This window comes from Silurus meridionalis, chromosome 3, assembly GCF_014805685.1.
Source record: "Silurus meridionalis isolate SWU-2019-XX chromosome 3, ASM1480568v1, whole genome shotgun sequence".
Lineage (NCBI taxonomy): Eukaryota > Metazoa > Chordata > Actinopteri > Siluriformes > Siluridae > Silurus > Silurus meridionalis.
In genome coordinates this window covers 1,049,743-1,075,991 of record NC_060886.1, presented here as the reverse complement: position 1 = coordinate 1,075,991, position 26,249 = coordinate 1,049,743, and the positions used below count along the sequence as shown (strand labels likewise).

General features: G+C 41.1%; 1 protein-coding gene across 3 annotated transcripts in view; it reads right to left on the bottom strand.

Moving 5' to 3' along the window:
- thsd7ba (thrombospondin, type I, domain containing 7Ba) overlaps nt 1-26,249 on the bottom strand; it is a 266,155-nt gene that overhangs the window by 181,817 nt on the left and 58,089 nt on the right. For 2 of the 3 annotated variants that reach the window (XM_046845273.1, XM_046845275.1), the window contains exons 2-3: nt 18,196-18,415; nt 8,896-9,061 (exon numbers count right to left, since the gene is read on the bottom strand). In XM_046845273.1, the coding sequence (XP_046701229.1) occupies nt 8,896-9,031 (136 nt within the window). In that variant the 5' untranslated portion in view covers nt 9,032-9,061; nt 18,196-18,415. The remainder of the gene's footprint in view (nt 1-8,895; nt 9,062-18,195; nt 18,416-26,249) is intronic. The other variant, XM_046845274.1, reaches the window with a different exon arrangement.

Here is a 26,249-nt window from a genome sequence, read left to right as displayed (position 1 = left end):
TCTCTCTCTCTTTCTCGATCTCTCTATTCCGCATTGCAGACCGATGTGAGTTCAATTAGATCGTTTCCAAAATCATTGCAGACATTTCTAGCATGCATCGTTAATGACCTCCAATTGGAGAGCAGCAAATCAATGGGCTCTGATGGGGAACAGATCTGCGCCGAGGATTCATCTGTCTATCATCCTTCTCTCTCTCTGTCTCTCTCTCTCTCCTTCTTTTAATTCATTTCCATTTCATAGAGTTCAGTGTGGCTTCGTTGCAGCGAGTGTGTCGATTACAGCACAGCATCTCCGGGACAGTTTATATAGGAAATCATTGGTGCAGGAGAAGAATGCGACAAGCTCCGGGTGATATTTCGAGGTCGTTCAGGGTCGGCGTTGATTTTTCAGATTAACGAGGTTCGAGACACTTGCAAAGGGATCGCGCTCGACTCCCACGAGGTTCGAATGCAAAGACTGAGCAGGTCATTAGAACAAAAAAACATTGATTTTTTTGTGTCTTTAATTATTTCTGTGTTGATTTGAAAGGTTGTTTTGTCTCATCTCCATGTTATAAGTTTTGGCAACTGGGGTTGAGGAAATTTGTTTTTTCAAAATTTTTGAGAATTTTCCAAATTTTTTTATTCAAAATATGATTAACTGTTATTGCTATTATTTTTTATAAATTGATATTCATTTTCATTCTGTTTGATTAAGGGTGCCAATATTAATGGAGGACACTGTAATTACCTCCACATACACGTAGCTGAAGGCGATCAGATCTGTGCAGCAATGCCTTACAAACCACACATGGAGAAATCCCAAGTGTCTTTAATCCATAGGTTTAAGTATGTCGCTTTTAGACTAAACTAAACTGCAATCAGATTTTGAGTGTTATTGTTCACAGATATGGAAATCAGTGACTATAGATAGGAAAAGGGGGCGTGTCCTGTAATCCATAATGTGGGCGTATCTTTAAGTCCATATATGGCAGTGACATCAGCCCTGAGGTAGTTTTATGAACGCATACAGGGTGGAAGCAAAATGTTTCGATACTAGTTTTTTAACATGCCTATAGATGGCAGCACAAGGCTGCACACATAGTCACAGGGAGCACCAACTTTTATAAATCAGTGTGACAGAAGACATTGTCCTTTGCAGATCTGGAGCTGTTCAGCGACATGATCTGTGTCTCAAAACTTTTTGACACCACCTCAAACTCTATCCATTGAATTCTGAGTGGGTGTAGCCTTAAGACCACATATAATAAAAATAGGCGTGTCTTTGAGTCCATATATGGAAACAATCGGATTTTAGTGGGTGTTTTTTAAAACCCTCCAATTTTTTTTTCTTTTTGTTTCTCTCTGTTTCTCCACATCTGCTAAATTCTTTCTCTCTCTCTAAACCAGTGGAATCATTAAGCTCCATCCAGGTCGATGTGTGTTAGTGAGATTGCAGGTGGAATATTAAACCTTCTCCTTCTCCATCAGGATCAGGTGAGCTTTTTCAGTTCAGGAGCAGACGACCAACTTACTGTGAAAGCCCTCAGAGATGCATGTTGTGGATGTGAGATTGCGAAGGTGTGCTGAATATTTACCTTTCTTTATAAAGAGCTGACATTTAAGTCCAAATATCTCACTCCTGGTGAGCAAAAATAAGTAAATTAGTTTCCTGCGTCCCTCCGTGTCTCTGCTGCAGGTAGACGCTGATGAGACTAAAATTTAATATCGGAAGTTTAATCTAATTCAAACACGACAGAAATGTGGATTAAAAGCTAGTTACTGTGTTTATGACGAAAGTTAGCAAACTGGCTTGCTAGCGGGAAACGTAGAGGCGATTATAACTTGTTCGAAACTCAGAGTGGGTGTGTTTAAATCTATATGACTTTTATGACCACATACTTTTATGGCACATATCAGCAAGTCCATATATGATAATAAGAACTGCTCTAAAAAGCAATGCCTATATGAGCACAGATACAGGTGTGGGTGTGTCTTAGTCCATATATGGAAGTGAGTGCACTTTTTAATGCCTATACTTTTATAACTATGAAGGTCAGATGTGGGCGTGTCATTAGTATAGAAAAGAGAGTCACTGTAAATGGCCATGTCTTTATAAACATAGATGGCATTTATGGGCGTCTTAAATCCATATATGGAAATGTTGGTGGTTCTGAGTGTGTTTTAAAAACACACCAGTAAATATAGGTAATGTGGGCGTGACTTTTTTATGACCGTATAAATAATTCTTCAAGCTGGAAAAGGGATTAGAAAAACATTGACAGACATAAATACAGTCTAAAACATCGAGGAGGATACAGGCGAACAATCTTTACACCGTGTTGATACAATTATTTACACAAGATAATCTGTCCTGAAATTCCAGAACGCATGCTGATCAACACAAAGTGACCAGGTTTGTGGAACAGAGCTGCAGTTAAACCATGGAGAAGTGTGTTTAGGAGGACAGGAACTCATACACACTCGGTGCTGACACACACACACACACACACACACACACACACACACACAGCGCTGCTCGGACTCTTCCGAGAGTCCCTGAGGTTTCCTTTCAGCCATATGGCAGCATTTAATTATTCTTCAGCAGTGGGTGTATTGTAATGAAGCAGTGTGTCAGTGAGAGAGGTGGGTATAATCACAGGGGGACCAATTTGACAGTGTGTGTGTGTGTGTGTGTGTGTGTGTGTGTGTCTGCACGCTGAGAGGCTAATATATGACGACGCAGGGAAATCATTCCCTGGTGACTTGCAGTAAACTCCCCCTGATGGAATATTGGCTGAATTCTGACACTGGTTCTGTCTCTGCTTCCTGACTTAGTCACTTCCAAAGTTTTGTTTTCTTCCCCATGACAGTGTCCACTCTCATTACTCTGACAGCTGAGTTCATTTTCAGTGAGCTGTGTGTGTGTGTGTGTGTGTGTGTGTGTGTGTGTGTGTGTGTGTTTGCATGTGTTGGGAGAAGGAGGCGTGTTTTCATTCTCTGGGTGATCGGCCGTGACAACGATGCAGTTATTTATACAGCAGTGGAAGTTTACAGTCTGCAGTTATCACCATCAAACATCTTTCTATCTCTCACACACACACACACACACACACACACACACACACACACAAATTCTGAAACCATGCAGAAATAAAAAGTAAAGAAATCAGTTTCTAATCATTTTGTTTGAGTGTTTTCTCCACAGCACCTCGAACACTGGACTGCAGTTTTGCAGAAATAAACAGATTGTGAATAAATTGTTGAAAAGATGAATACAGTGGAACGTCGATACTCCAAAGTTGGCGACTTTTCATTTGGAAGCGGACTGAGAGTAACTCGTGAAAAATCTGATCGTTGGCGAGAAGCCGCGAGTCACTCGAAAGTTCGGAGTAAGATTTCAAAGTTTGTACTGATAAATTACATACAAATGTTTGAAAAACTATTTTATTACCGTATTATTCATTTTTCATTTCATTTTTTTTTTAATCTTTCATTTATATATATATATATATATATAAAATTCCCCTTGATGGAGTAGTTTGAAGCTTCTTGGTGTTTGTTGATGTATTACCCGACACTGCCTGGATGGTTGTTTATTTATGACGTATGGGGAATGAAATGACTCCTTTCTGCACTTTCTCCTGTTTATTTTCCACCAAACTAACATTGAACCTGGATCAGAGACACACAGAGACGTTTAATGATGATTTAATGCAGTAAAGGCAACACAGGAGGCAGAGCTGCAGCACTGATTACACTCCAACCATCATTTATCTTCAACTTACACTCACATAATGCATTCATTATGCTCACATAATGCTCTTATTATGCTTATTTAATGCGCTTATACGGCTCACTTCATGCCTACTTAATGCTCTTATAATGCTTATGTAATGCTCTTATAATGCTCATATAATGCTCTTATTATGCTCATTTAATGCGCTTATATGGCTCACTTAATGCACACTTATTGCTCTTATAATGCTTATATAATGCTCATATAACTTTCATATAATGCTCTCATAATGCTCACATAATGCTCATATAATACTCATATAACTTTCATGTAATGCTTTTATAATGCTCATAATGCTCTTATAATAATCACGTAATGCTCTTTAAATTCTCACATAATTCTTATGTGATGCTCTTATAATGCTTGTATAATGCGCTTGACCTGTAAGACTGCATTTAACGAGTATTAAAGTTTATTCCTCTGCATTAGTGGTGACGTAGGAGTTAGATGCTTTATAGGAGAGAGGCTTTGTAGGAGAGACATTCTGTAAGAGAGATGCTCTGCATTTAAAAACACTCTGTTAGAGAGACTTTTTGCAGGAGAGACACGTTGTAAGAGAGATGCTCCATGTGCGAGAGACGATCTGCATTATATTTACATTAATGGCATTTGGCAGATGCCCTTTCTCAGGGGTAACTTACAACTGATCAGAGGAGGGTTAAGGGCCTTGCTCAAGGGCCCAGCAGTAACAGCTTTTGGTGGTGGTGGGATATTAACTCGTGACCTTCCAATCCAAAGTCTAATGCCTTAACCACTGAGCTACCACTTCTCACAGAGCGCATAACGCATTAGTGGCTCTCTGCATTAGAGATACTCTGTAGGAAAGACACTCTGTGAAAGAGATGCTCTGTAGAAGAGGAGAGACACACTTTGTAGGAAAGACCCTTAATGAAAGAGACACTCTGTATGAGAGACATCAGCATTAGAGATGCTCTGCATGAGAATCTTTGTAGGAGAGACACTCTGTGGGAAAGAAACACTCTGTAGTAGAGGCTCTCTGCATTGGAGATGCTCTGTAGGAGAGAAGCTCTGTACAAGTGACGCTCTGTGAAAGAGATGCTTTCTAGGAAAGACACTCCGTAAGAGAGACGCTCTGTGGGAGAAGAGAGACCCAATTTAAAAGAGAGACACTGTAGGAGAGATGGTCTCTAGGAGATGCTCTGTAAGAGAGACCCTTACCAAGAGTCACTCTGTAGAAAAGATGATCTGTAGAAGAGACGCTGAGTAGGAGAGAAGATCTGCATTAGAGATGCTCTGCATTAGAGAAGCTCTGTAGGAGAGACGCTGTGTGTGAGAGATGATTCGTAGGACAGATGCTCTGTAGGAGAGGAGAGATGTTCTTTAAAAGAAAGATGCTCTGTGCTAGAGCTGCTCTGTGGGAAAGATGATCTGTAGGAAAGACATTATAGATGCTTTTTGACAGAGCTGAAATAGTTCTCCATTGGTTTCTTAAATGTTTCTTCAAGGTTTATTCAATGGTTTCATGGGCAAGTCATGTTTCTTAAGTTCTAAACGGGGTTTCTAAAGAAAACTCATATGCTGGTAATACATATTCTTGTAGAACATAGAGTAAAACATTTAAATGTTCTTCAGGAGGGATGACTAGAACCCCATCAAGGTCAGGATATTTAGATGTCGAAAAGAGTTCTACATGAAACCTCTGTCATAAAATAAACCACTGTGGTGTGCACGGTATGCATGTTATACAAGGGTTTTTTTAGAATGTGGCCTCGTTGGAAACCCATGTGATGCTCAAAAGCTGTGATAAGTGTTCAGACTTCTAACAGTGTACATAGGAATAAAATCCTCCCAATTTCCCTCCCTGTGGACTTGCAATCCAAATTCAGGGTATGTTAAAAGATTCCTCTCGAACTACACAAGTTTTTGAAACAACGTCTTGTATTGAGATGCGAGAAATAAGTTCCTCTGGGAAGAAGTTCTGCTCAAAAATCTCACTGAGACCAGACGTGCTGCTAATGACAGTCAGCAGAAAACTCCTGAGAGTTCATAATATTTAGTGTGTGTGTGTGTGTGTGTGTGTGTGTGTGTGTTGCAGGATGCTTAGAACCCCATCAAAGCCTCATCACCTTCATACTCATTCTCCAAGGTTGTTTTTGATAAGAAGCACCTACACACACACACACACACACACACACACACACACACGCACACACACACAGGAAGGCTGTTATTTGACCAGTGGACACATTTCAAATGCATTCTTTTAGGGACTAGTTGAGAAAGCAAGTGTGTGTGTGTGTGTGTGTGTGTGTGTGTGAGTGTGTGTGGACTGTGACATTCAAATGTCAATACATAGCCAGCTAGCTACACACACACACACACACACACACACACACACACACACACACCTGCAGGAAAGCCTGAGCAGTTTATTGTACAGGGGATTAATCGGAGGTCAGGCTGCAGTGGAGAGAGCAGGAGAACAGGATGACACATGGACGAATAAAGGAACAGGAATTACTTTTATAGAGATTCTGATTCAGACAAACCCAGAACATAATCAGAAGGTTCACACATGAATCAGGTTGAGGTCCAGTGATTTACCAAACATCATGAGCTCGACCAAAACAACGAGGAAAATGAGAATGAAACCCGGGAAACCAGATACTGTACAGCGACAGAAACTAAACAGAACACAAACACAGAACGCAAGCAGAAGAGGAAACGGCCGTGACTGAGAGAACACTTGAACACACGAACCAATGACGAGGCCGGGGGCAGAGACGGTACACAAACACACGTAGCAGTGAATAACAGGATGAAGGATCATCTCTGACATTATACTATACACCTTTCAACCCTCTCTCTGCAGGCGTGTGAATGTGTAAGATGGCAAAAAGGCCTAGGAACATGTGGAATAATAAAGGAGGCGTGGCCTATGAACCTCTCAATTATAATAAAGGAGGCGTGGCCTATGAACCTGTCAGTTATAATAAAGGAGGCGTGGCCTATGACCTTTCAGTTATTATAAAGTAGGCAGGGCCTATGAACCTGTCAGTTATAATAAAGGAGTCGTGGCCTATGACTTTTCAGTTATAATAAAGGAGGCGTGGCCTATGAACCTGTCAATTATAATAAATGAGGCGTGACCTATGAAGCTGTCAGTTGTAATAAAGGAGGCGTGGCCTATGAACCTGCCAGCTACAATAAAGGAGGCATGGCCTATGAACCTGTCAGTTATCCTAAAGGGGGCGTGGCCTATGTGCCACTGTTACAGAAAGAAAGACATGGCCTTTATGTTTAAAGATTTGACTCACAAATATGAGAACCAGAAACAAAAGAAAAAGGAAATAATAATAATAATCTTCATACACTTTGTGGTCAAACGTTTTGTAACATTTTTCTTTCACTTGAACTACGTGATCCCAAACCAGCTCCATGAAGACCTGCTTTTCATAGGTGTGGAGTAGAAGATCTGCTATAGAGCTCCAACCCCTTGGGTTGAATGTGAACACTGACTGCACCCCAGGTCTCCTCACCGTCCCACCTACATCAACACCTGACTTTACTAACACCCCTGGAGCTGAATGAAGTTCCACAAAATCTAATGGAATCTTCCCAAAAGTGTGGAGCTCATTAAAATCTCAAATGGAGATTAAACATGAGATGTTCAAAAAGCTATGAGCTTCTTAACCTTAGATCTTCACAAACTTTTGGCCACACAGTGTAGTTTCAAAGTTAATTTTGTTCAAAAGTTGTGGTTTTTGGTGGGTTTTTATCCTGCTGTCCAATCTCACTTCCAAGAGCAGACACACACACACACACAGTGAGATTGGACATGAATCATTTCTTACAAAAATGTCTAATTTGTACGGTAAGATAACGAAATTGTATTTACTTATCAGACAGTTATCAGACGCTAATCAGATGCTAATCAGACATTCATCCTGCTTGTGTAGCAAGTACATTATTTCTGAAAAAGAAAATCCGTATTGCTGAAGCATAGCTAATGGATTTTACAAAACATTTGATGAACCGTATCTACAGATCCTCATAGATTTGTGTGTGTGTGTGTGTGTGTGTGTGTGTGTGTGTAAAAAATAATTTCTCCAAGTATAAATATTCAAAACAACACCCCCCACACATGCATATATATTTACATATTATATACACACACACACACACACACACACACACACACACACACACACACACACACACACAGAGGAATAAACAGCGACTTTTCAATATTAGAAAATAACATGGTTTCAGGACTCTCATGTGAACAGCAGCAGTGCTGAGAGAAGTGATAGAGAAATAAATCATCCCCGGGGATTAATACACACACACACACACACACACACACACACACACACACACACACACACACACACACATACACACACACGGCATCTCGGCAGAACCCCGGCAGATTAAAGGGTGAAATCGGATTCCAGCGATCCTGTTCGGAGCGCTCTGCGAGCTCACATTGCCGTCTCAGAGTCTATAAGTCTTCAGCGTGTTGGAGTGCGTGAGAGCGAGAGGTGAGATTACTGTGTACATCATTACACGTGATTACGATGTGCGTAGAGAAACGTGTCAGAGATGGATCATCTCTCTCACACCTAGCCTGCATTAGCATGCTAACAATCACAGCGCTCCAGGTGAAGCTGTGGGAGGAGATTAGCACCCATACCAACATGCAGACACACACACACACACACACACACACACACACACACACACACACACACAAATGTACTCTAAGACAAACTAAGACAAACAGCACTGCACAAAACCACACTAAATAAATAAATAAATAAATAAATAAATAAATAAATATCAGTATAAACCACAATAACAGTTCAGCATCAATCACTATACAAGATCAGTATTAATTACAGTACCGGATCAGTATCAATCACAATACCATATCAATATCAATCACAAAACCCGATCATTATCAATCACAGTACCGGATCAGCTTTAATCACAGTACCGGATCAGCTTTAATCACAGTACCGGATCAGCACAAACACAAAACTGCATCAGCAAAAACACAAAACCAGATTAGTATCAATCACAATACTGGATCAGTGCTAATCACAATATCGTGTTGGTATCCATCCCCTCCACACCACATGAAGTTCTCCTCACCTGTTTTCCAGGAGTAGTGTGTGTTCTTGGAGAACGTGATGTTGGTGTGCAGAAGAACCAGAGAAAGGGACAGGAGTAGGAGTTTCCCGGCTCGCTGAGGCCAGAACACAGCACAGAGTCCATCTTTACTCATCATAGTCCAGTACTTTCACTTAACGTCCTAAACCTGAGGAGAAAACATACACACACACACACACACACACACACACACACACACACACACACACACACATACACACACATACACACACACGGTTACACTCATCTCGAAAACCTTTTTGGTATAAAGAATAAAAACTCCACTCTTCTGGGAAGATGTTCCACTAGATTTGTTTATCCACAAGGGTGTTAGTAAACTCATGTAGGTGAGATGTGGTGAGGAAGCCTGGGATGCAGGCAAGCATTCACATTCAGGTGTTCAGAGATCTATAACAGGAGATCTTCCACATCTTCCAACCCATGAAAGCAGATCTTCATGGAGCTGGCTTTGTACACAGAAGCATTGTCTTTCTAAAACAGGTTCAGGTCTCCTAGTTCAAGTGGAAGGAAAATTTCATGCTTCAGGAACCAGTGACATCCGGACAGAAACGCTTGAACGTTCCTTCAGAAATGCACCTCACAGACCGTCCTGTCAGGGGTATCTGTAACGCTGCTCTTGCATTCATGTTCTTTACACTTTTTTCCATTTCCTGATATTTTTCTGGACCTTTCACCTTTCCTGCTCCTCACAGCTCCACATTTTCTGCAATCTATTTGCCTTTTGATGTTGATGTTTTCCATCAGTAGGTTAAACTTCCTGCTTCTGTTCATGAGAAGGACTCTCAAAAACAAGGTGGACAAAATGATTCGTATCTGCCATGTCATTCTGCAAATCAGCTAAGCTGCTAGCGACACTCATCTGAATTCCAATGAGTAATGGCCTGGTTTGGTCCCAATCTTAAATAGTGAACATCTTCAGACTTCTCACAATTTAGTTCACAATAACAAACCTACTGATTAGATACACCTGCTGCCAATTACACACACACACACACAAACACAAACACACAAACACACACACCCACACACACACAGTCACATACTTGAAGGCTTCCCTTTAGGAACTCGAGCTGCAGAGCTCCTTCAGAGCACTGTGAGAGGGCGCTCTCGCTAACGTGCCTCGAGGTTCTGGCCCTGCTTCCACCAAGGAAAAGCGATGGGTTTTGCAAATGGATCTGGCAAAAGGAATAGGGATGTGATTGTCCGTTTTCTACCAGATCCAGTACCTTCTCCCAGGGTTCGGAAGCATGCTCTTTGGCTCTTTCTCCTCCCTGTGAGGAGGATGTGGGCTTGAAGGGGATGCTATAATAAACTAACCCATGGACATGCCTCTGCGGCCAGTACCTGGAGGTAGTAACTCATGCTATTTCCAAGCTCAACATCACTTGGCCAACCGAGAAACTGGAACAGTGTCCTCTAAATATATTAGATAAGCACTTTCTGTGACCTAGGTCACTACCTCCATGCCGGGGCCTGCCCCTGAGGTGTCCAGATCCTGGGGCAGCGGTTATTTGGCCCGCCTCTTCAGTCCCAATATCTCTCTTTACTCTAACGTAGTGGGCCTGAAAGAGTGTGGCTACGAGCTGATTCCCCGGGTCAAAGAGACGCTGGCTGGCAATCTCTCCCTGGTGATGCATTCATCGTCTCTTAAGGCCCCCATACTCCCCACCAAGTTCTTTCAGACCTCTTCGACTTTGGTGGGCAAGGCTTACACAGTGGCAGGTCAAGCCAGCGGCTGTTTGCACAGAAAGAAAGGAAAGGGCAACCCACTCCACACCATCAAGGTCATGCTGCAAGCCCTAAAGGTCTTAGACATGTGGCGGGAACCCTGGTTCCAGTCACAGGGCCCCGTGTTGGGGATCCTTGTTGTCGTGTAACATTAACAATGGATGCCCTCCCCATGTGTTGGGGGGTGGTCAAAAGTGGCCACTCTGCCCAAGGTTTATGGAAAGGGCCTTATCTCTTGTGACACATCAATTGCCTGGAGATCCTGACTGTGCTTCTAGCCCTGAAGCATTTCCTCTCTGACCTAAGGTGCCATCATGTGCTGATCCGTATGGACAACACATCTGTGGTCTCTTACATCAACCACAAAGGGGAATCTGCAAAGGGGGAAGTTTTACAGAGCAAAAGTGGACCTCTTCAATTCGAGAAACTCTAGGTTTCGTATGTAACCCTGGATCCCAGAGGGAATAAAAGGCTGTGTATTGGTGCCACACTCCCTGCATCGCTTCCTTCCCTTTCCAAAGCTAGCGCCGTCTCTACTGCATGTGCGTTTATAGCTTCCTGGTCGTGACGTCACCCCGCCGGTGAAATCACACTTTTCCGTTGGACTGATTACACATGTGGTTTAGAGCGTGGTCACGCAGAAGCGTTGACTGCGTCTTTGTTGACGCAGCGTCTCCAAGGTTACAGAATCGTAACCAGGGTTGCATAAGTAACCTAGAGGCGTTCCTTGGGCTACATTTACACTAATCTAGATATATTTAAAAAAACAGCGTTTTTGTCTAAAAACCCTCCGTACCCACACTGTGGTTCTCGGTCATTTCCCAAAAGTTGCTCATTCCCACGTCATTTCCATCTGGCATTTATTTACTTTCTGGCTTTTTGACACATCGCTGCAAAGACTAAAATGTGTCATTGTTTTTGAAAGCTTCCGTTTTTACACACGGCCCACAATCCGATGTGAAAACGGCATTTTCAAATTGATCCACTTTGGAGAGCGTTTTTAAAAAGCTACATTTTTGTCAACTATAAAAACCTGCATTTTTAAACGAAAAGGTATTAGTGTGCACATGCCCTTAAGAACTTCGCAGAGTACGCAAAGTTGCTCTTTTCTCTTTAATGCTGCTATTTTTGGGCCAACTTTTTACTTTCCCTCATCACATTTTTTACACAAATATCTGTACTTCTACTTCTTATATTTTCATAACAGACTCGTTTCTTCAGTTTCAATCTATTTGGCGACATGATCAATATTTTTTCTTCTCATTGAGCCGCTTTCAGCCCATTAACCAATTTCCTGTCATTGTGCTGCTTCTTCAATCCACTGGTGTATCATTTCCTGTCTCTTTCACACCACAGATGTAGACTAGTTTCTGAAGCTCACAATGAGCAGGCAGAAGGCAGTAAGAAGTCTGGGGTTATCGTGGATGAGACAGAGGGAGTCAGTGATGAGAACAGAGACATTCCTGATCACCTGATCATCATCATCTTTTCTCTGCTTGTGTTCTATATGGTGGATCTTCAGCCTGGATACATTCATTAGAGAACAACATTTGAAATTCTTTTTGTATTAATTTATATTTTAAAAGTGTTAGTAACACGTTTACGCAAATTCATTTTAACGTGCGATTAATGCAGTGTGCATTTCGGTTTGACCATTTTTATAAAAAATATAAATAAAGAAATATTAAAGAGACAAAATGCAAACCTTCAACACAACACACATTTATTCACATCCTTTCTTTACTCATATAAATAAATAGATTCAATAAAAAATGTAATAATTAATAATAATTTTGAATCAGTATACATTTGTTTAACTGATGCACGAAGTCTCAAAATCTGCCCTTATGCACACAATTAACCCTCTGGGGTCGACTAGTATACCTGCCCGTGTTGTGGGATTTTTTACTCATAACGCAGAAACAAACTTAAATTACTGTCTTTTTTATTATACAGATAAGAGCAATACATCATTAGATCTGAGAAGGGTTTACTTTTATTTCTATAAACTCATAATAACAACAAAACGTTATGCTATTGTAAAATAAAGAAAACAGACAGGGGGCGCTCTCTGCTGTCTCTGACTTCTCTCTTCACAGACACATTAATAAAATAACATGAACCTCAGTGAATATTTGCCTCACAGACATTATATATATATATATAAAGCTAATAATATAAATAAACCAGTTCACATTGAAAACATATATTTTCTGATTCTGTAATCCATATGAAAGTTTGAAGTACAGTTTCTCCGGTTTCACCTCATTAACCGTCCGTGTGGAAACACACAAAGGTTCCGTTTGGTGTCCTGATGATTTACGTCATTTAAACCACCATAATTACTTTAATTCATTTATACGAATATTTAGTCTTCATGCTCTGTTGAGTTTAATTTCACTGATAATAAACATACATTTGCATAAAGCATCAATGTTTATTCATGTTGATTAGAATATTAAACACTTAAAAAGTATTAATTTAAGGTACATTTAGAACAGATACAAATGTAAATAATCGCGATTCAATATTTGAATCAATTGACAGCCCTAATAATAATATGATGTGAGGTTCAGTTTCAACTTCTTTACTTTAACTTATGTGTGTGTGTGTGTGTGTGTGTGTGTGTGTGTGTGTGTGTGTGTGTCAGTCATATCCCCCTGTGTGTGATTAATTTCTATCTCCAATACACAGAGAAACAGTGATAAAGTGGATAAAAAAGTTAGTTCATCACACATAATAAAGCTCCAAAAAGACACACACACAAACACACACACACACACACACACACACACACAGGAGTGTATTTCTGCATCGTACAGGGTCTCGTGTCAAATAGTTTGTGTGTAAAGAGATGGACATATCAGTGTATCTGTAGCGCTGATAAAACTCAAGCACATGCTCACACACACACATGCATGCAAACACACACACACACACGCACACATGTACACACATTTCTACTTTTTAGCATTATCTAAATTACACCACTGATAGGTTTGCCCCCAGAAAACCCCCCGTCCCCGTGCGATGGTTCGCCCCGGATGACCGAGCGCACTTTTGGATATTGATGGATGAATAGCTATTAGACTTAATCCCAGGTCCCCCAATTGGTTTTTGGTTGATTTCATTTTGGGTAAATTAGATTTTAGTCTGGTCGCCTCATGAGGCGTCTCGTGAAATCAGATTTCAGAGCGAGATGGAGATGCTGGGAGACGAAAACACTGAGATAAGCCTTGAATCGTGATGCCGTCGAGTCACATATTCATCCTGGTTACGGTTTTTTTATAGGATCACTGTTTCTGCCGCCTCCGTTTCATTTCTCACTCAACGTAGTGTAATGCAGCATTATAAAGGGTAGTGGTGTCATAAGCATCAGGTGTTATAAAGGGTAGCGATGATGTCACAATATGTGGGGATATAAAAGGTAATGAAGTAATGCATTATTATAAAGGGAAGTGATGTCACAATTATGTGTAGTTTCATATTATGATGTCGTAGCACTGTGGCGTTGTACAGCATATCACACACACATACACACACACACACACACACACACACACACACACACACACACACACACTGAGATGGAGGATTAATATTTATAGGGTAGAGTTGCTCCAGGTTACACAAAATTTATCAAATATTCGTCTTCTGAGGACAACAGGAACTTCAACAATGAGGACAGTGTTACATTCTCTCCCGTGTGTGTGTGTGTGTGTGTGTGTGTGTGTGTGTGTGTGTGAGAAACACTCACAGCACTGTTATCTGGGAAACCTGACGTGTCCTGAGTCTCTTTTTTTAGAAGAAACTGGGTCGAATGGAGCTGACATTTCAGCTGAGATTTTTCTCCCACTGAGAGCACAAGCTGGGTTTCTACTTAAAATTCGGAATAAGGAACTCTCCCTCACACACACACACACACACACACACACACACACACACACACACACACACACACACACACAGAGTAGCCTGGTAGTCCTGTATGTAAACAGGAGGGATGAATAATTACAGTTTGATTATCAGCTCACACTGTAACACACCACACAACCCAGTGTGTAAGTGTTCAGTGTCATCTGTGAACACACACAAACACATACACACACACACACACACACACACACGCATTGCTCGCCGCACTGTTTATGCTACTGTTTTAAAAACCGCACTACTGCGCAAATCATTTTATTCACACTTATTTATTTGTTTGTTATCGAAGGAATTTCATTTTAAGAAAAAACGAACACATAAATAAATAAAGCTTTTTAAAATTTTTACAACCAAAGTATTTTCATTTAGCTTTTGTTTGTTTGTTTGTTTGTTTGTTTGTATTTTGAATTAAACATGTTTTGCTCTTATATTGACCTAGTTATATTTGGTTGCTTATTATTATTATTATTATTATTATTATTATTATTATTATTATTATTATTATTATTATTATTATTATTATTATTATTATTATTATTATTTTCTGTGCATTAGTTTGTTTGTTTTTATTTTGGTTATCTGCAACAACACTTTCAATGAAACCCTGCTTAAATAATAAACAAATAAATAAACAATATCAATAAAATCCCAGATGAGATCTGACTGATCCTGGTTTATTCATTATTTATTTCTATTTATTACAAATGACTAAGTAATAAATAAGTGAACAAAACAAAGGAAATAAACAAACAGACAAATACAAGCAATGCTGCTGATTATAATTATTATTTAAAATAATATATTTTATTACAGAATACAATGTGATTCTGCACATTTTGTTATTTGTTGGATCCTTTATTTGTTTGTTTGTTTGTTTGTTTTACTTTGTTTTTCTTTGTATTTTCTGGTGTGTTGTTTGTGGAAATGAATTGACAGGAACGTTAATGTGTGCACACGGGAGAAAACTGGAATCTGGTAGAAGGTGAAATTATACATTCTACTGTTATAACCTCTTTATATCTGTAAAGCTGATTTGAGACATTGTTCATAATTACAAAGGCTACACAGAGAAATCTGATCTGAACAGAAACATAGACAAGTAAATGAAAAGGTAAATAAGAAGTTAAACAGGAAGGTAAATGAGAAGATTAACAAGAAGATAAATGAGTAGATAAACGAGAAGGTAAACAAGAAGGTAAAGGAGATAGTAAACAGGAAGATTAACGAGAAAATAAATGAGTAGATAAAAGAGGAGGTAAACGAGAAGGTAAATGAGAAGGTAAACAGGAAGATTAACCAGAAGATAAATGAGAAGGTAAACAGGAATAGATGGATAGATTATATAGTCTTTGGACATACTGACTTGTGAAGGTCGGTGCACCCTGTGACTGTGCGTGCAGCCTTGTGCTGCCATCTGTTGGAGTGTTACAAAACTAATCTTAAAACTCTTTAAGACCACCATGGATGGATGGATAGATAGATAGATAGATAGATAGATAGATAGATAGATAGATAGATAGATAGATAGATAGATAGATAGATAGATCGATAGATCGATAGATAGATAGATAGATAGATAGATAGATAGATAGATAGATAGATAGATAGATAGATAGATAGATTACGAGCGTGATAATATAAACCCAATGTAATGTCAGGACTGCTGCTCTACAGAATTAATCGACGCCTTTCGACCAATCAGTATCCAGAACTTAGCAACGTTGTGGTGCACATTTATAATAACCTCAGGAGATTCCAGAGGTTCCACAAGGAGCGACTGCGAGACTCAGTTTCCATCAGGGTTATTTATTTAATGATGCACAGAAGACAGATGGAGGACTTTTAAAGGAAAGCTACAGTCACATGGCTATAAACTCCACAGCTCTATGGATGCAGAGCGATGAAGCAGGAACACAGTAGTCAGGGGATTGATGAGTTCTCCTGCAGACACGTTCCGTATCGCAGACTAATAGGCCGAATAAACCACTGTCGCCTTTAAAGTGACAGGAAACAAGCAGATTGACCAAAAATGGCCGCCGTCCTTCTTCATTACACGCTCCTGTCAACCTGGGAGATGTTTTTATAGTGCGGGAATGAGCTGTGTGGAGACCACATCACTGCTCCACTGCACCTGAACCAATCCATATCCAGCACATGTTCACGTACAGAAAACCTCCACCTCCAAATCATTCATGTGGAATAAAATAAAAAACAGTAAATGCTGATATGCAAATTAATGAACCTGCATGACGATACACAAAGCCAGCTACACGAAGATCTGCTTTCTATGGGTTGAAGTGAAAGATCTTCTTCTATGGAGCTCTTGAACACCATTGGGATGAATGTGAACACTGACTATACTTCAGGCCTCCTCACCACATCTCACCTGCATCAGTACCTGACTTTACTAACACCGTTATAGCTGAATGAATCTCTACAAAAACCTAGTGGAACATCTACCCAGAAGAGTGAAGTTTATTATAACAGCAAATTATACATGATGTATGAGATGTTCATAAACTTTGTCTCTCTGACGTTTATCTGTCTCAGAGTCAGTCTTTCTGTTTCTTTATCTATCGGTCTGTCTATCTGTCTCTGTCTGTCTCTTTATCAGTTTCTGTCTTCCTGTCTGTCTGTGCATCTTCCCGCCTGTCTGTCTGTCTCTTTATCAGTTTCTGTGTCTGTCTTCCTGTCTGTCTGTGCATCTTCCCGCCCGCCTGTCTGTCTCTTTATCAGTTTCTGTCTTCCTGTCTGTCTGTGCATCTTCCCGCCTGTCTGTCTGTCTCTTTATCTGGTTCTGTCTTCCTGTCTGTCTGTGCATCTTCCCGCCTGTCTGTCTGTCTCTTTATCAGTTTCTGTGTCTGTCTTCCTGTCTGTCTGTGCATCTTACTGCCGTCTGTCTGTCTATTTATCAGTTTCTGTCTTCCTGTCCGTCTGTGCATCTTCCCACCTGTCTGTCTGTCTCTTTATCTGTTTCTGTCTTTCTGTCTGTCTGTGCATCTTCCCACCCGTCTGTCTGTCTCTTTATCTGTTTCTGTCTTTCTGTCTGTCTGTGCATCTTACTGCCCATCTCTCTGTCTCTTTATCAGTTTCTGTCTTCCTGTCTCTCTGTGCACCTTCCCACCCACCTGTCTGTCTCTTTATCAGTTTCTGTCTTCCTGTCTGTCTGTGCATCTTCCCGCCCGTCTGTCTGTCTCTTTATCAGTTTCTGCCTGTGCATCTCACTGTCTTTCTGTCTGTCGTCTCTTTTACTGTCTGTCTCAGCCTGTCTGTCTGTCTGTCTGTCTTTGCATCTTATTTTCTGTCTGTTTGTCACTTTATCTGTCTCTGTGTCTCCGTCTGCCTGTCTGTATCTGTCTCCTTGCCTGTCTGTCTTTGCATTTCATCTGTCTGTTTGTCTCTTTATCTGTCTGTCTCTCTGACAGTCTGTCTGCCTTCGCATCTCACTGTCTGTCTCTTGTCTGCCGGACTCTTTATCTGTGTCTTTCTCTGCATGTATCTTTTTGTCTGTCTCCCTGTCTGTCTGTCTGCATCTTTTCCCGGGGCTGAGTGTCGTTGGGTTTAGCCGTAGCAGGTCGTTAGTGTGGTTTGTGTCACTACCTGACGGGGGAAACTGCGACTCATGGCGTTAGCTGTGACACTTTGTCGTAGGTGTGAGATAAACGCAGTCTCTCGTCCGCTCGCATCATCCGACGCTCCACTCCTCTACTGATCCTTTTCTTCTCCCTTAAGGAGAACCCGAAAGAGAAAAGGAGCAGCCGTCACGCCGTTACACTCAGCAGCCTTCAGCAGCCAGGATAAACAACACACCGTTCACTCACTGGGGAGAGAGAGAGAGAGAGAGAGAGAGAGAGAGAGAGACATTTTAATGTATAATTCCAGTCTCAAATATTTGCCTGGTTCCTGTTTTCGTTTTCTGATTATTGATTTTTATTTTTTTTGTTTATTCTTGTTTAGTTTAATACAGTAAAAGATATGTAAAACAGACAGAGAGAAAGAGAGAGAGAGAGAGAGAGAGAGAGAGAGAGAGAGAGAGAGACGCAGTAGAACAGAGCACTGCATCACAGACAGGAATTGTATACAGGATGAATGAATGTTACTTCTAAAGCAAGAAACCCAATGAACAGTGAAACCAGTGAAAATGCTGATGTGACGCCTGCTAGATGCCTACAGCAACTCAATAATCTGATTGGTTTAAGCAACAGCTTCAAGCAACATGTACTTAAAGCAGCATGGCGCTGATTCTGAAGGCCTCTGGGCAGATTTCTTAGACCCAGCAACAAACAATGTGATGGCCGAAATCTGATTGGACAAAACACAAATATATAATATAATGTAAGTCAGTGATTCTGATTAGAGTTTAGACCAGCAGAGAAGGACTTGATGACCCTGATGGCCTTCCACTACATAAACTCCATGCCCAATCAGAGCACATGAACAGCACACTCATAAGACTGTTATAACCCCTTTACTGTGCGGGAATGTCAGAGCCTCTATAAAGACTTATATGAGATGATTACTGTTTGTAGAAGTTTATAGAAGGTCATGAAGCCCTATGAACACATGGTCATTAAGCTGATGGAACACCTGAGTCAGGTGACTGCGTTTGGCTGGCAGGAGATTATGTCACATTCCCTCTCTCTCTCTCTCTCTCTCTCTCTCTCTCTCTCTCTCTCTCTCTCTCTCCCTCTCCCATTCCCTCTCTCTTTCTTTTCTCCCCCTCTCTCCCGTCTATTTCTTTTGACTCAAACACTGAATGATTTCTGGTACAATTATCATGAACACAAAACCTTCTTAATATCTACTTCAGTAAAAACGTGTAAACGAGGTCACGTGTGTGTTGTGGTGAGTTCGAGTCTGGAGTTTCTTCATCATTTATTCCTCTCTAAATGTTCTGCTTGATGTTGAACTGATGCTGAACTGTATGTTGGTGATCAGTAAATACACCAAGCCCAGATGGTGGTTTTATCTTGAATTACGCCCCCTGGGGGACCCACACCATGACCCAACGTCTCCCCCATTGATTAGATTCAGTTTCGAGAAGCTCGTCTCTGCTTCAGCTTCAGTCACTGGATGAGTAAAACGTTCTCAGAGCAGTCCACAAATTTAGACACATTTCTAAGAGCTTCCTTTCATATATAAATATTCCCCCTAAATGTATTTATGGCACAATTAAATACACGTCATTGTGCACAATTTATCAAAATCAGAACCAAGAACAAAAAAACACTCTTTAAAAGTCATAAAGCCATAAAAAACATACATCATCTAATAATATCTGTCTTTTACAGGGGATTTAAGCAGCACTGGAAATTCTCATTACTGATCTCAGTCCAGGACCTTTTTAGTACAATCACAGAAAACCTTAATAACATCACCTCATTTAAAGGTAACAAATCAATAAGTGCTGTTTAACTACATTCCAGCTGGACTTGTTACAGTGAGGCTGTAATCGTTTGGTTGCTACACACATTATAATAAACTACACACTATAAATTATAATGTTGTGCAGCTAAAGGAAATATTGTTGCTCTATAAAAGCACATCAGGCAACAGCATAACCTCGGTGATATACAGGTATACACCTATTTCATTAAATACATTAGTCTTTAGTCTCCTAATAGCAAGATGAGCTGCATACACACCTTTATTTATTACACATCCCCCCATACTTCTTTACTCTTTTTTCTGAATTGGGCTCATGAGGGTTTAGACCTTTTTTGGCATCCATAATTTAAAAAAATCTGCCGCTGCCAAGCGCCAATCAAAACAAGTTCAGAACAGAGCACGTGCTCGACTCTGATTGGTTACTTTGACCAGTTATGTTTTCATCCACAAATTAATAAAAAGGAACGGCTGATTTTGCAAATTGTAGTTGAGTAAAGAGTCAAAGATTTGACTTTTAAATGAAGTTACAGAAAAATCTCCCCAAATGGAAACACTACAGTAAAGTACATGAAAAAAAACACTTAAGTACAGTAACAATTACATTTACTTCCTTACTGTCCACCACTGGTCTCTCACTTTTTCTCTCTCCTCTACACACACACACACACACACACACACACACACACACACACACACTCCTCTACACAGTGTGCGGGTGGTGTGCAGGGTGAAGCCCTGTTTGGCAGAACCAGAGCAGGAGGAGCCGAGTAAAACTGGGAAAGTCACAGTGGACTCTGGAGCAGTGCTGGAGCTGCCTGCGCTGGCAGAGGCAGGCACAGGGGTGCAGAGCTGTCGCCAGGAGACACCAGTCACTGCACCAGTGCAAGGGGACGGGGGAGATGTGGAGATGGAAGACAAGCCTCTTTTTAAACTCTCAACAAAGTGGAAGAAACAAGGACGGGGACAGGGGAAAAAACAAGCCAAAAAAGAGTTGAAGGCAGATGAAACTAAATCAAACAGTGATGATGGCATGTCCGATTCAGTGTTTAATCAGGAGTCTCAGGAGGAAGCACTAGATGTTTTGTATACTGCTGATGACAAGAATGATTTTTTTAAGAACCACTAAGTGGCAAAATTGAAGAGTTCTTTGTAAATCGTACACCATTTGTTTACGATGTTAAACATTTTAGAAGAGAAGTTTCCTTTACTGAGCAAGAAATATTCCGGCTAAAGAAGCTGATAATGAAAGTCAATAGGGAGAACGCTGACGAAGATTGATAAAGTGTGCGGTGGGTTTCATTTTAAAGTGTTTTTTTTATCATGAGTATGTGTTTATCTATATTTACTTCTAATGGAGAGAATACAGATTGAGAGTTTTAACAAACGGAGAGAGAACACGTGAATAGATAGAAGCTGTATGAGCTCATTAAACAGAAGCGTGTGGATGTGGTCATGTTGCAGGACCACAGTGATGTTAGTAACTCTGCTGACTGGGTGAAAGAGTGGGACGGGTTGGTCCACAACACGGCGCTTAGTGGTGGTGTTGCCCTGCTTTTTACTCGCAATTTTATTCCTGTTTCTTACACGGTGAAAGAAATTTAAACGGGAGGCTTTTAAAAGTGAATGTTTTTTATGAGAATGAGGTTTTAGTGTTTATCTGTGTGTATGATCCCACCATTGCAATGGAGAGAATGAAGTTTTTACACAAACTCAACAATGTTATTTTAAACTGCAGCACTGCAGAGTTTTTTGTTTTGGGATGCAAAATAGACAGAAATCATGCAGAAACTCATGTAGCTTCCCTTAGGCGCATGTGGGATTGGTGGAGGCCCATGATCTCTGTGACATATGGAGAAATCGAAATAAAAAACAGAGACAGTACACGTGCGCCCACTGCATAGACAACACGCTCTCCCTGGAGAGATTTTATTGTTTTAAGCATCAGCTAACTTTTTTTACAAGATGTTCTATTTTTCCAGTAGGCATCTCAGACCACTGCATGGTCCAGTGTACTATCAGTAAAAAGAATATTATAACTTAAATCACCTTCTGGCATTTTAACACCGCAGTTTTAAAAGATGCTAATTTTAGAAAGTCTTTTATTTTTTTATGGAATTGTTTTAAACTGGAGAAGGAGCTTTTAACTCCCTACAGCAATAGTGGGATTTAACTACAAATCAAAGTTTTCTGTTAACAGTACACTCTCAATGTCACAAGAGACATTGCCAGATGAAAGCTCTGGAGATAGAGACAGTGGAATTCCAGCATTTGGAGGCCACAGGAAATCGAGGGCATATTGAAGCCCTCACTAACAAAAAAGCCAAAATGAACCACCTGTTGGACACTGCAGTACAGGGGGCGCTGGTTCACTCACACTTTAAAAGCATCACTGGGATGGACGATCCTTGTAAGTTCTTCTTCAGTTTAGAGCAAAAAAATGGACCAAAAAAGATTCATGCATGCTGTACAAACAGATTTAGGGGATCATGTGTCAGAGTCCACTGAAATTCGCCAGCAGACAGTCAGCTTCTATTCGAAGCTGTATAGCAGCGAGAGGTCAGGGGCACAGGAGGTGGAAGAGAGCTTCCTTAAAGACCTGCCTAAGCTCACAGAGTCAGTGGCCAGAGAGTTAGACAGGGAGCTGACACTGTCTGAGCTTCAGGAGGCTCTCCAAGGCATGAAGAATGGGCGGGCGCCAGGAATAGATGGTCCCCCTGTCAAGTTCTTTTGCATTTTGGGCAGTAATAAGGCAGGATGTGCTGGAGGTTCTAAGGGAGAGTGGAAAAGGTGGTCAGCTCTCGTCAAACTGCAGGATAGCCGTCTTGACCCTGCTGCCAAAAAAGGGAGACCTGACCGACCTGAGAAACTGGCGCCCAGTGTCACTACTGTGCACTGACAGTAGGCTGCTGTCAAAAGCATTAGCGTCAAGACTAACGAAGGTGATGGAGCAGATAATTCACCATGACCAGACGTACTGTGTGCCTGGCAGGTTGATATTTGATAATGTATACTTAATTCGTGACATTTTGGACATCTACAGGTTATTGGGCGCGAAAACTGGTCTGATTTTTCTAGACCAGGAAAATTCTTTTGACTGGGTTAAGCATGAATATTTGTGGAAGGTGCTGGTAAGCTTTGGATTTAACCCTGGTTTCATAGCCATGATCAAGGTGCTGTACAGTGAAGTTGAGAGTGTGCTGAAGGTTAATGGTGGTTTACGTGCCCCTTTCAGAGATTACAGAGAGATTAGACAAGGCTGTTCACTGTCAGGAATGCTGTACACTCTAGCAATCAAACCTCTTTTTATCAATCTTAAAAGTCGTCCTTGTGGTTTTAATATTTCACATGCCAATCCTTCACTTAACCTATCAGCATATGCAGACGACTTGGCAGTAATGGTGGGATCCCAGTCTGACATAAATGTTTTAACTGATGTTTTAAGACATTTAAAATTTTATTATCACCAAAAGTAAACTGGGGAAAAAGTAAAGCAGTTTTAGTTGTGGGGTGAGGAGGTGAAGCTTGGTGTGGAAAAAAGGTGTCTACTTGGGTGTCTACCTGGGGAGTGACGAGTTTTTAAATAAAAACTGGAAAGACACTGTAGAGCACATCAAGGGCAGACTGAGCAGGTGGAAGCAACTGGTTCCAAAGATGTCCTACAGGGGGCAAACGCTGGTAATAAACATCATGGCAGCGTCGTCTCTGTGACACAAGCTGGCATGTGTGGATCCACGGCCAAACCTGCTAGCAAACATCCAGGCTCTGCTCGGTGACTTCTTCTGAGATGGTCTGCACTGGATTCCGCAGAGTGTTTTCCATCTGCCCAAGGAGGAAGGGGGGCAAGGGCTGGTTCATCTGGCCAGCAGAACTGCAGCCTTTCGCCTCCAGTTTATCCAGAGACTCTTAACTGGGCCCAGGAACCTAGTATGGAGGACAGCAGCCAGTGGACTGGGGCTGGACAGAACTTTGTTTTTAATGGACACAAGCACACTGAATGTTACTGGATTACCAGTCTTTTACTTAAAAATATGGACTTTATTAAAAATAGGATTACGGGCTGCAGAACATTATACTGGCTACTGGAGGAGCCCCTGGTCAACGGGAGTCGGCTGAACATTGGTGCAACCACCCCCACACTATCCAGAACTTTGGTCTCCTCAAGTATCGTTACACTCCAGGAGCTGGTGAACATCGCAGGGACAGACCTGTCACAGGGTAAAGACCTGCTGGCACGTATGGGACTCTGGTCCCTGCGCGTCACTAACCAGCTCCTACACCGCTGGAGGTTTACACTAACAGCAGAGGAGTGTGTTCAGCTGAAAGACTATGAAGTCGGTGAGATCGGCGCTACAGAGGAGGAACCCTCTCCCCAGCTGGACATCACTTCTGTCTTTAACGGGTGTGGCGGTCCCCTCCTGAAGTACAGAGGTGAAAGGGACATCGATGGGGAAGCTGCTCTACAGGGCCTGTGTTAAGGTTTTAAACAAGCTGAGTGGGAGGGTGGACACCCAGTGGAGAAATGTTCTTGATGATAATATTAAACCAGAGTGGAGACAAACTACCATTACCTAAAAAAGCTGCCAACCTCCAGTGGAGGATTTCACACTGCATCATCTCTGTGAACTCTTTTTATTTGTATTTTAAACCCTGATGATCTACAGGACGGTCCGTTCTGTTCACAGAGAGAAACCGTCTTTCACGCTTTTACTCACTGCTCCAGGTTACACTGACTGTTTGTGCTTTTAAAATGTATTCTAAGTTCTTTTAATGTGTTTTTGACCTTACAGTGTTTAGTTCTTGGTTTTAAGTACATCAGGAGGAACAGGTTTAAGTGTCAGCTAATTCATTTTATTTTTGGTCAAGCAAAAATACCTGAGCAGAAAGAACAAAGTGGCTCAAAACACTGACTGTGATGCAAACAGAATTTTTTCCCGGTTAATAAAGTCAAGGATTTTAGTTGATTTGAATGTTTATAAGTGTGTGGGGGATCTGAAGATGTTTGAGGATGTATGGTGATGTAATGATTTGTGTTCGGTGAAAGGAGAAAAATTGCACTTTGCACAAGAACTGAACTAAACAATCACACACACCCCTCCCCCCAACATTTAACTGTCATTGTCTGTTTTTATTATGTCTAACATTTATTTTATTTTTTTATTTATTTATATATTTATTTGGTTAATGGTTCAAACTGATACCACATGGTATATAACATGACAAAAAAGTCTCTCTCAGTGTATAGCTGGAACTGGATTGAGGTTGAAATGTAAATGGATGGTTTAAAGGTTCAAATGCATTTTGTTTCATCACAGATGGTAAGATGTGGGAGTTTTATAGACTAACACACATCCATCTATCACAGCAGGCCTCGGGGTGAAAACCGGAGCTAATATTCTACTGGGAGAGAGAGAGAGAGAGAGAGAGAGAGAGAGAGGGAGAGGGAGGGAGGGGGATAAATCAGATGCCTCACCCTGCAGCCAAAGACACGTCAGAACACAAACCACGCTGAAAATGGACACAATAACCTCGAGCTGCTGAGACCAAACAAACGTACGAACTGAAGAACAAACATACGAGTGAATGAATGAAAGTGGCCTTTCAAAAGAGCGACGTAGGAGCGCGATGCCAGGCATTGCGAAACTCCACACTCTGTCACACAAACATGTCTGTGCTGATAAACACTGAGTTGAAGCTGATCATTAATAATTAATAACACGATTTACAAACACGGAAATATAAACCATATCTCATATACACACACACACACACACACACACACACACTCAGAAGAAGAACGAGAGCGTCATGACACTGAAATATCATTCAATATTGAACACAATGGAAAATATCAGGATGTTAAAAGAGCACATTGAGCTGAGACTGAGCATAGGGGGTGTGGCCTAATATTCGAACGAGTGTGACTGATTGACAGGTCTCTGTCTGAGTCTCTGCCTGCAACACAACAAAATCAACTCTAGAGTTACAAAGCAGCTACGCTCTCTATGCTAGCTTTCACTGGCTAGCTAGGCTAGTTTTTTACTCAATTTGTTAGCATTTGCTTTACAGGTTAGCAGTCAAATGTATATGGGCGGGACTAGTGTCATGAACTCAGTGATTGGTTAATTGTGTTTGAGACTACCCCCGCCCACTTTGTGTTCATTTCGACCTCATGCTGCAAATGGTGTTCAGGCTTTCGATTCCCAGGTGAGATTCACCACTTTGACGTCGTCTTTGTTTCTCAGTTGTTTTCTGGGAAAAAAACAACA